The sequence below is a fragment of the Peromyscus leucopus genome, chromosome 1 (genome assembly GCF_004664715.2).
Source record: "Peromyscus leucopus breed LL Stock chromosome 1, UCI_PerLeu_2.1, whole genome shotgun sequence".
In the NCBI taxonomy this organism is placed as follows: domain Eukaryota; kingdom Metazoa; phylum Chordata; class Mammalia; order Rodentia; family Cricetidae; genus Peromyscus; species Peromyscus leucopus.
In genome coordinates this window covers 123,606,027-123,615,450 of record NC_051063.1, presented here as the reverse complement: position 1 = coordinate 123,615,450, position 9,424 = coordinate 123,606,027, and the positions used below count along the sequence as shown (strand labels likewise).

General features: G+C 51.2%; 1 protein-coding gene across 2 annotated transcripts; it reads right to left on the bottom strand.

The window, feature by feature from the left end:
- Positions 1-639: 639 nt before the first annotated feature.
- On the bottom strand, positions 640-4,515 carry Nmb (neuromedin B). Of its 2 annotated transcripts, none has more exons than XM_028873775.2 (3): positions 3,285-4,515; positions 2,517-2,689; positions 640-912 (listed from the first exon to the last, which is right to left on the bottom strand). In XM_028873775.2, exons 1-3 carry the CDS (start codon positions 3,439-3,441, stop codon positions 820-822), a joined length of 423 nt encoding a protein of 140 aa, XP_028729608.1. In that variant the 5' UTR covers positions 3,442-4,515; the 3' UTR covers positions 640-819. The 2 variants fall into 2 exon arrangements, with proteins under 2 accessions (XP_028729608.1, XP_028729609.1); XM_028873776.2 differs by having other exon boundaries at positions 640-917; positions 3,285-4,514.
- Between the last annotated feature and the right edge of the window lie 4,909 nt (positions 4,516-9,424).

Here is a 9,424-nt window from a genome sequence, read left to right as displayed (position 1 = left end):
GAAAGGAATCTTGTAGGGCTAGGGATGTAGCTCAGCTGGTAGAGTGCTTGCCTAGCATGCACGAAGTTTGCTTTCCAGAACCACGTAAACCACCCCCACTCCCCGGCAAGGTGGCGCACGCCTGTGATTCCAGTGCTCAGGAGATAGAGGCAGGAGAACCAGAAGTTTTAGGTCACCACCTGCTACACAGGGAGTTCGAGACCAGTCTACGTTACACAAGACACTGTGTCAATAAAGTATCTGACACTCTCGTTTTTATTCAATGCCTTTGGCAACCTGTACGGAGGTCCCTACATCCAGAGGAGAGTAAGAACACGGCAGGGCTGGATTCCGAAGTGGTTCTCTCCTGTATGCGCCAGGTACCGCACTAAAGCTTGGGATGAAAGATGGGGTGAGTGTAGCATAGTGTAGGCAGCCCCCCATCGCAGGCAAAGAAACTTTAGGTGGTAGAAATGCAAAGGACCAGGGCAGCCAGCGTAGTACATGGTGGCTGAGGGTTGGCAATTATTCATTGCCTGGTTGGAGCCATGGTGAGGGGGTGATGGGGCTTCTCCCAGACCACCCCATCTCGACAAACATACCACTCTCCAGAGCCCTTACCCCTTTCTTCAAATGGAGGTGGAAGAAGAGGCCCAGACATTCTGTGTAAAGAGCAGTATTTTTATTCACAACTTCACCAGGGAAGCAAGAAATACAGCAGGAAAGACTCTGTGTCTGCATCATCAACATTCCTGGTGACCCAACCAGAAATCACAGCAATGGAGTAACACGTTTGAGCTTAGGATTTACATCCAGATGGGGCCACGGCTGGGGTTCCAGTCAGCAGCTTCCCCGGACGGACACATCCAAGCCAAGGTGCTGTGTCTGTCTTGTTACTGGCATCACTTCCTCAGGACTGGCTGCAGCAGCCTCCTGTACTGAAGGCAAAAAGAGAAGATGACCCTCGAGTCCACAAGCGTGGGGATATGCTGGCTGTGCCCAGAGGTGAGCAGGGGCAGGCTCTCGGCTGGGTCCGAATGGGTACCTTTCCCCCTGAAAGGCCTGAGAGGACTCAGGGGTAATGGTTTCCCTAGAATGGAGCACCAGTTTCACAGGGTAGTCATGACAACTAAAGAACATCCCAGAAATCAAGTCCACGGTGACACTCCGCTACCTCCCCATGCTCTTGCTCCAGACCTGTCTGATGCTCCCTGCCACTGGCCCGGGCAGTGTCCCTTCCTCTGAGAGTCTCTGGTTGCTCTTGGTATTTCAGGCCTTCAAAATAATGCCCCTCGAGGGGAGGCTGTGTCTCTTTGGACTCTGCCAGCCCAAGCTTCTGGCTCTTGCACCTGCGGTTCCTGGCATGGTTGCTGCGGCTGCAGGTAGACGGTCTCTAAGGACGGTCTCTCCTTTCGGCATGCGGGCATGCGCACACTGAAGGGAGTCAGCAGCAGGTACTGTGGGGGCTTGCAGACAGGTGGGAGGAGCTCCCGCTTACCACGGGCTTTCTGCGTGCCCAGCACCAGACTGTGCATGTGACGGAAAGGTGGGCCTGCTATTTCCATTTCATGAAGAACATGAGGCTCAGAGCGGCAGTTCAGTGACATTTCTAAGGTCACCCAGCTCCTAAGTAGCTAGGTGTGGCCCCAGCACACATCCTACCCCACCACACTGCCTTCTGCACACAGCAATAAGCACCAGGGACAGTGGTGAGCAATGGAGACAGACCAGGAGCAGAGAATGGAGGAGCTGCCACCCAGCCAGGCTTGACCACCATGGGTTAGTGCTTTATAACCAGGGGTGATTTGAGCCAGCTTCCACCCAGGGGACGTCAGCTTGATGTCTAAAGGCTTTTTTGGTTTTTTTTCCCCCAAAACTCCTGGTCTTAAACCAGCCTCCTGCCTCAACCTCTGAAGCATCAGGGACTGCAGGCAAATGCATCATTCTTGACCTGGAGGGAATTTTGGTTATCACAACTTGGTGAGGAGAGGGAATGTATTACTGGATCTGACGGGTAGAAACTGGGTAGGGATGGGTTAAGCATCCTAAATGCACAGGACAGCCCCATGCTGTCAAGAGCACTGACGTATGATAAAAGCCTGCCATCGGAAAATGGACAGGAGGCTGGAAAGCGAGCTGCTCCTGCGTTCTGTCTCCGCTGGTGACTTCCCTTCCCACCTCTAGGCCTCAGGGGTCACAGCTCACACCACAAGCTCAGACTGGAACCGCAACGGTGAGCTTGGCTAGTGCAGTGGATGACAAGAGGGATGGACAAGGCTGTATGGACGGAGGAGGAAGGTCTGTTTAAGGGGCTCGGATAATCCTAGTCTGTGACTTCAGACCGGCGCTGGGCAAAGAGGAACTTCTTTCCCATGCAGTCTGCTGCACCATTTGCCGGTCTTTGGGATATTCCCCCTTTGAGGCCTGGGACCCTGGCTTTCTGGAATCCATACCCATCATGCCCTGGCTAGGCAGTCCCACCCTGAACCCCAGCAGGGTGGCAATTCTTGCATGTCGGTACTGGGGTGGGGGCTCACCTGAATTGGGGAAGCTGGACCACTGAGGTTCATGCCTAAAGCTTTCTTTAGCAGAAGGATCCTGAGCAGATCATGACTCAGCTGCACGCTCTGGTCCCTCTGGGTGTTGGGAGGTGCTGTCCCCACCAGCGACAGACTTGGGGGCTCCAGACTCTTCTTGCCCATGAAGTGACCTGAAATGGAGGTGCCAAGGTACATGGAAGCTAAGGAACGAGGACCCTATTACCATAAGCAAGTTCTGGTCTATTCCACCTTTCAGCTCTCACAGAGAGAAGACAAAAAAAAAAAAAAAAAAACAACCTTCTCCTCAGCAAGAAACCACAGACATCTGGGTGTAGGCAAAGCTGACTGCCTCAGCTTTTCCCGACCCACTGGAGGTCAGCACCACTGAAAGAAGCGTAGATAGCCTGGGACCAGGGAGAGACCTGCCAGGGATGGAAGTGGAGATGGTGTCTCGGAGACAGATTGCAGAGAAGAGAAGACATGAGTGAGAAAATCCCGGCAGTCTGCCTAAGGGAAGGGGACCGACGACGACGGCAACCAGATCTAAGATGCTGTCCTAGCTCTGCCTTAAACTTGCTTAGAGGATTATCGTAGCCAAGCCCCTGACTCTGGATCTGACCTGTCAGTTCCCACCTGTTAAAGTTGAGGTTCCCCCCGCCCCCGGGGTCTGCAGGAGCTTCGCCACTATGAGCCTCCAGAGAGTTGAAAGGAAACTGGGGACCGAGGAGAATGAGGCACGCTTATTGGGGTCCCCCTAAGACTTACCGGTCGCCCAGAGGTTGCCCCGGGGGTGCACTCGGATCTTGCTGGCTCGGCTGCGGGGCTCCGGGAGATCCCAATTGAAGGAGGCGACGCCGGCAGTGAACAACACGAAGAGGAGGAGACTGCGGAGCAGCCGAGAGCCCCCTGCCCGCCGGGTCATGGCTGTGCCAAGCGGGCTCTTCTCGGGCACTCGGGCACTAGTTGGCGAAGCCCGCCTTCCAGTCTTTTAAACTACAGTCGGAGCCGAGCCTGCTAGAGGCGCTGAGCTCGCCCCGCCCCGAGCCCCGCCTTCTGCAGGCTCCGCCCCCAAAGCCACGGGGTGGGCACGGTCTCACTGGAGTTTGGGCAGAAACCCACCACAGTTCGTGTGCAGCCTGGCGTGTGGCACTGCCCCACAGCAAAGGTGGTTCCCAAGACCCTCCGTGGCCACCAACACCAGCTTTCTGCCATCATGTCGTTACATCAACCCTTAAAGCTTCTCCTTGAGGCTAAAGTGGAGCAAAAAGTCCTGCTCCTGGCAGCGTGGGTGTTTGGCGTCACCTAGCAGAAGAACTACATAAAGGAATTCTGTCACCTCCTCCGTCTCAAGGCATCTGACCCTTGCTTGCACCTCTCTGCTCTCACAAATAGCACACACTTGGGTATCCAGGAAAAAGTTCTGTGCCCAGAATGGGGATAAAACGATGGGAAGTGGGGAGCGAGGAGTGGTACCATTTGGAGCACCTGGTCTATCACAGAGGCATGAGGCGGACCTGCCTCATGGGTCAGAGCAGTGCAGAGCGCTGGGCCAGGTGATGCTTTCTTCTATTGTAAAATGGAAATAACCATACTGCCTATACCTTTACTAGTTATACATTTTCCAGTGTAACGATGTGTTAAGGAGCAGCACTCTGTCTTCTCCAGGAGCTATCTTGACTGGTCTTGGAGAAATACCTTCATCCATCACTGGCATCACTTAATGAGCAGGGGCAGATATGTGCCCCAACCCCTTTATTTTTGTTTAGCTGTTCACTGCACGCCAACATTTGGAGCACTGTGAGAGGGTCAGGAGGGGGCACCAACTCCCTGCTACCAAGACTTCACCTTCTCATTGGAAACTAGGTCAAGGAATGATGGAGGGGATGGGGTGTGAAGTCTTGGATCCTTTCGTGGGACATGACAGATGATCTTTGCTTTTTTTTGAGACAAGGTCTTGCTATGTAGCCCTGGCTGTCCTGGAACTCACTATATAGACCAGGCTGTCCTGGAACTCACTATATAGACCAGGCTGTCCTGGAACTCACTATATAGACCAGACTGTCCTGGAACTCACTATATATAGACCAGACTGTCCTGGAACTCACTATATAAACCAGGCTGTCCTGGAACTCACTATATAGACCAGGCTGTCCTGGAACTCACTATATAGACCAGGCTGTCCTGGAACTCACTATATAGACCAGGCTGTCCTGGAACTCACTATATAGACCAGGCTGTCCTGGAACTCACTATATAGACCAGGCTGTCCTGGAACTCACTATATAGACCAGACTGTCCTGGAACTCACTATATAGACCAGGCTGTCCTGGAACTCACTATATAGACCAGACTGAGTTGAATTTATAGCAATCCTCCTGTCTCAGCTTCCCAAGGCGTGGGATTCCAGGTGTGAGGCACTGTGCTTGATTTGCTGTCCTAACTCCCACTCATAGCAGGCCGAGCAAGGCCTTGCGGGCCTATGGCCCTCCATCCCAGAAGGGGATCTTTGATGTGCTTGTGGACGTCAGAGGTATGTGATACTACATACAGTTTTCATGTGGGTTCTAGGAATCTGACCTTAGGTTGGGCTTGCTGCAACGCTTTCACCCAAGTCATCCCCCCCGCACCCGAGTTTTTGAGGTAGGGCCTCTTGCTGAACCTGGTGCTTACGGAGTTGGGACTGGCTGGTCAGCAAGCCTGGGAATCCTCCTGTCCCAGCTCCCCAGCACTGGGATTTTAGGTGCTGGCCAACAACCCTGGGTTTTTATGTGGGCGCTGGAAATCTGGGCTCAGGTCCTCATGCTTGTGAGGCGAGCACTTTACGGAACCATTCCCAGTCCCAGGGATGCTTTCCGAGGCTGTGACACTGAGGAGCTGGAGCGTGGCACACGGGGCAGTGACAGTCCATTTCACTCTCCTTGCTTCTCACCCCCAACCTGACATTTACACCTCTCCGCTTTCTTGTCACAGCTCAGCCATGGTGTGCAGATATAGCTCTTACCACCTTCCCGTAATCATCACCCTCTGATTCCCTCCTTCTCTTCCGCATCCATCACCCTCCCAGACCGTCTCTCTGGTCCATGGACGTAGAAACCAAGGGGAAGCGTTGAGTGAGCGCTACTTTCCTTAACCGCTTGAAGGAACTTACTTGACAAGCTTCTCTCTTATGTTACTGGCAAAGGCCACCCCAGAGGTTGAGTTAGCTGCCTGGACAGTTCCCCGGAGTCAGCCTTCAGTTCTGTCAGGACACTTTTGGGGCACTGCCTCATGCTCCCAAAGCTGTGAGAACAGACACAGTGCCCCTAACACGCACTCCTGTTTTCCCATGCTATCGTTTCAGCACCAACTGCAGTCTGAGTTCTCGGGGAGCGGAGCTAGTGGGCGCGACCTCTCCCGTCCCAGTGCTCTCCTGTGGGAGACCCTGAGGCCTTGAGTTCTGTTCTCACAAGTTCCCTTACAGCGAAGGTCAGCTCCACCTAACACATACTCGGGTCATGGCTTAGAAGAGAAAGCCGGGACACCACTACTCAGCTGAGCAGCGTTCCTAACTATCTGCATATAGTGTTGAGACATTTAAGGGGACAGTTACATAACCAAAGTAATACTTTCAACCCCAAAGAGAGTTTTAAAAAAGGCTTTGGATCTTAGAGACTTAGATTCACTGTAGAGCTGAAGGCTGGCCTTGAACTCAAAAATCCTCTTGCTTCAATCTCTCCAGTGCTGGGCTGTGTGCTCCATCACATGTAGGAATCTGGTAGAGAATCCACTACTTCTAAGAGATTTGATCGTCTGAGCAAAGCCGAGGAGGGGCTTTGCAAAGAGGTTTGCTGCAATAGCCCGTTCAGCTCGCAAAGGTAGGACAGGGTATGGCAGCCAGGGCGGTAGCAGAGTCAGAACAGCAGACCTCTGCTGTGCACAGACCTTGCAAAGAGCCAGTGCAAATCCCGAACTCTGGTGTCTCTCCTCGGCAAGAGAGGTTATTCGGAGACTTGTTACATAGGAAGCAATAGCTCTTCCCTTCGCAGTCATTGCTGGGGCAGCTGCCGCCAAAACCAAGCTCAGTCCCTGTGTGGGTTCTGACCAAAGCGGATAAACAGCGGTGCACCCTCTCACTTTAGGAAGAGAGCCGAACCCCAAGTGCGTGCCCCTGTGATCTCTGCACATCTGAAAAGGTGACGAAGTTCCGGTTGTGGGAGGGCACCACAGAGGCAGCAGACTGGCACGGCGGTCCAGGTGTAGAGAAAGCCACGCGTCACCTGCACTGAACAGCTGCATCGAGAAAAGGCCAATGGCACACCTCTCCACGTGGGCATCCACCCCAGCAAGGTGGTTATCACCAGGCTAAAGCTGGACAGACTGCAAAAAGATCCTGGAAGGGAAGGCCAGGCCCTCCCAGTCGGAAAGGAGGAGGGCAAATACAAGGAAGAAACGACTGAGAAGACACAGGAGCGGAGGAACCTCACGCACAGCGCTCATTAAATAGGAAAGAATCGAAGTTGTTATAAACTGGAAAGCACTCTTAGCAGAGCACCTGGTGTGCTCTTAGGAAAAGCAAAGCCTGAAGTCCATTACCAGGAAATGTTCACTCATTAGCAGAGATCAGGGTGTGCACACCATAGAGCATGGCCCTGCCAACATGCCTGTGACACCTTGGTTCCTAAACCAAAACGCCAATGCACCGACATCAATTCGCTGTTTTAAGAGATCCGCCTGCCTCTGCTTCCCAAGTGCTGGGATTAAAGGTGTGCTCCGTCACACTTGGCTCTACCTCAATTCTTGACCAGCTCTGAGAAAAGAATTCTACAGCATCCTGTTTTTGGCTTAAGTTGTCAGGCTGAGAGCTTTGATCAAAGCTTGATGCCAGCTAATTTATTTACTTGTCTGACGTTAAGTTCCGAATACAAATTTGTCTAACTAGAGTCTTTGAATTAAAGCTAGAGCCTGGTTTACCAATCCAAATAGATGGGAAATTAAAGTGATGGTTCTAGAGAAGTGAGTCTTAATTGAGAGTGGGTAGAAGCATGCTGGAAACGCTGAGACAGGATATACAGTTTGAAAGTCAGATTCGGTAGCAAGATTTAACTACATATGAGAAAAGGGCATTGTTTTTATAAAACAAGCTTAAGAAGAACCAAGGTAGAAAGGTAAAATATTCTTGGCTGATGAGAGGAAGTCACTGGGGGTGGGGGTGTCAGAATAATGATATTGGATTTCTAGTTCCTAAAGAGGCCGTGGGTTTTAGAAGTTTACAGAAGACCATCATAGGGAAAGTTGAAATTCCCGACGGATGGGATGAGGTGGCTTTTCTGGTTTGTGTTTTGAGACTAGGTATCATGTAGCTCAAGTTGGCCTTGAAGTCACTACTGTAGCTAAGGCTGGCTTCGATTCCTGACACACCTGCCTCCACCTCCCCTGTGCTAGGACTGCGGGTTAGGCTGTTCACCCACTCAGGAGGCGGCTTTCTGTAGAGGGTGCCAAATACCTATACTGAGAAACAGGGCGATCCGGGCTCTCAGTCCTTGGGAACTACTATAAACTTCCTTTTTATTCCATTTTCTGTCCAATCCACAAAGTACAGCAATGGCAATTTCCTTCTTTGTGCTGGAGACCATGAAACCAAGCATCAAAAGATCTGGAGTTCTTCGAGCAGACAACAGAAATCTTTTGCTACCTTAGGTTTTACGTAAGGCAAATGATTTCGCACCTGGTTTTTATCTGTTTCTTCTCCAACAATTACTTCAACTCTAACTTCTTTGATTATTGTTTTATAACATAGTACTAGATTTATCTGTACAGAACAAGTACATAAATCAATATAAAAACAAGCACAATAGTGTAACAGGCACTAGGGGATACTCAAAGAATTAATCCAAAACTGGACTGTCTCAATGCCTAAAGGAATCAATTCACACTCTGTTGGGGAATGTTATTTTAAGGTGTGTTACTTTTGTTTATGTTGATTTGTTTAACTCTGTGTTACTTTGCCTGTCTAAAACATCTGAATAGAAAAGGGAAAGCCCAGAAGCAAAGTAGACGGATTAAAGTTAAGGAAAGCTGGCAAGAAACAAGCCAAGCTAAGACAGGACACTTAGAAGTAAGAAAAAGCCTCCGTGTGTGATTTATTTGGGAGCTGGGTGGCAGCCCCCTACAAAAGAGCAAAAACAACCAACTATAGCACTCTAGTCGGGAGAGGAACACAGAGAAAGCCAGCTGCCCTGTGAGAGTGTTAGAGAGGAAGATGGACAAGGCACTGGGCAGTCTGAAGCAGGAAGCAGGACCCCACTGAGAACTCCCCAGCACCTCTGTGATCACAGTAGGATCCTACGTGGGAAGTGTGTCAATGCATGTCCCACCCACTAAGATGAGCTCTGAAGGGGCAGCAAAGGCCTTGCTTGCTTACTTCTGTAGCCAGGATCTGGCTGAAAATCTGAACGTCTGCTGAGTGAATGAGAAAATTCTTAGCTGTAGCCCACACAGTAACCAGCATAGCAAAGGTGGCATGTCTACCTGGCAAGTCCCACGTGGATGCAGACTGTGGCGTCTGGGGAGAGCTGAGACTGGACGAGTCTTGGAAGGAATATCTTCACAGTTTGTGGTAGGCCCTGCTCATTTCAACCCAACAACTTTCCTTGGTTAAACAGCATTCTGTCTATATCCAGACACGCTTTGTGTGGAAAGCGTCGGATCTGCTGCTTGACTTCTCACAGCCAGTGGTGGTGTTCACAGTCCTAGCCACAGTGATGAACAAGAGTGATGAAGGCACAGGGGGACAGAAAACAGCTTGGACCTGCCTTCCTGACCCAAGGCACCATGAAGAAGGGAGAGAATCCATGTAAGTAGCTACAGTTGGCTGGATCATGTCAAGCTCAACAATGTTAACCCTGTCATGAGGAGGGTGACCGCAG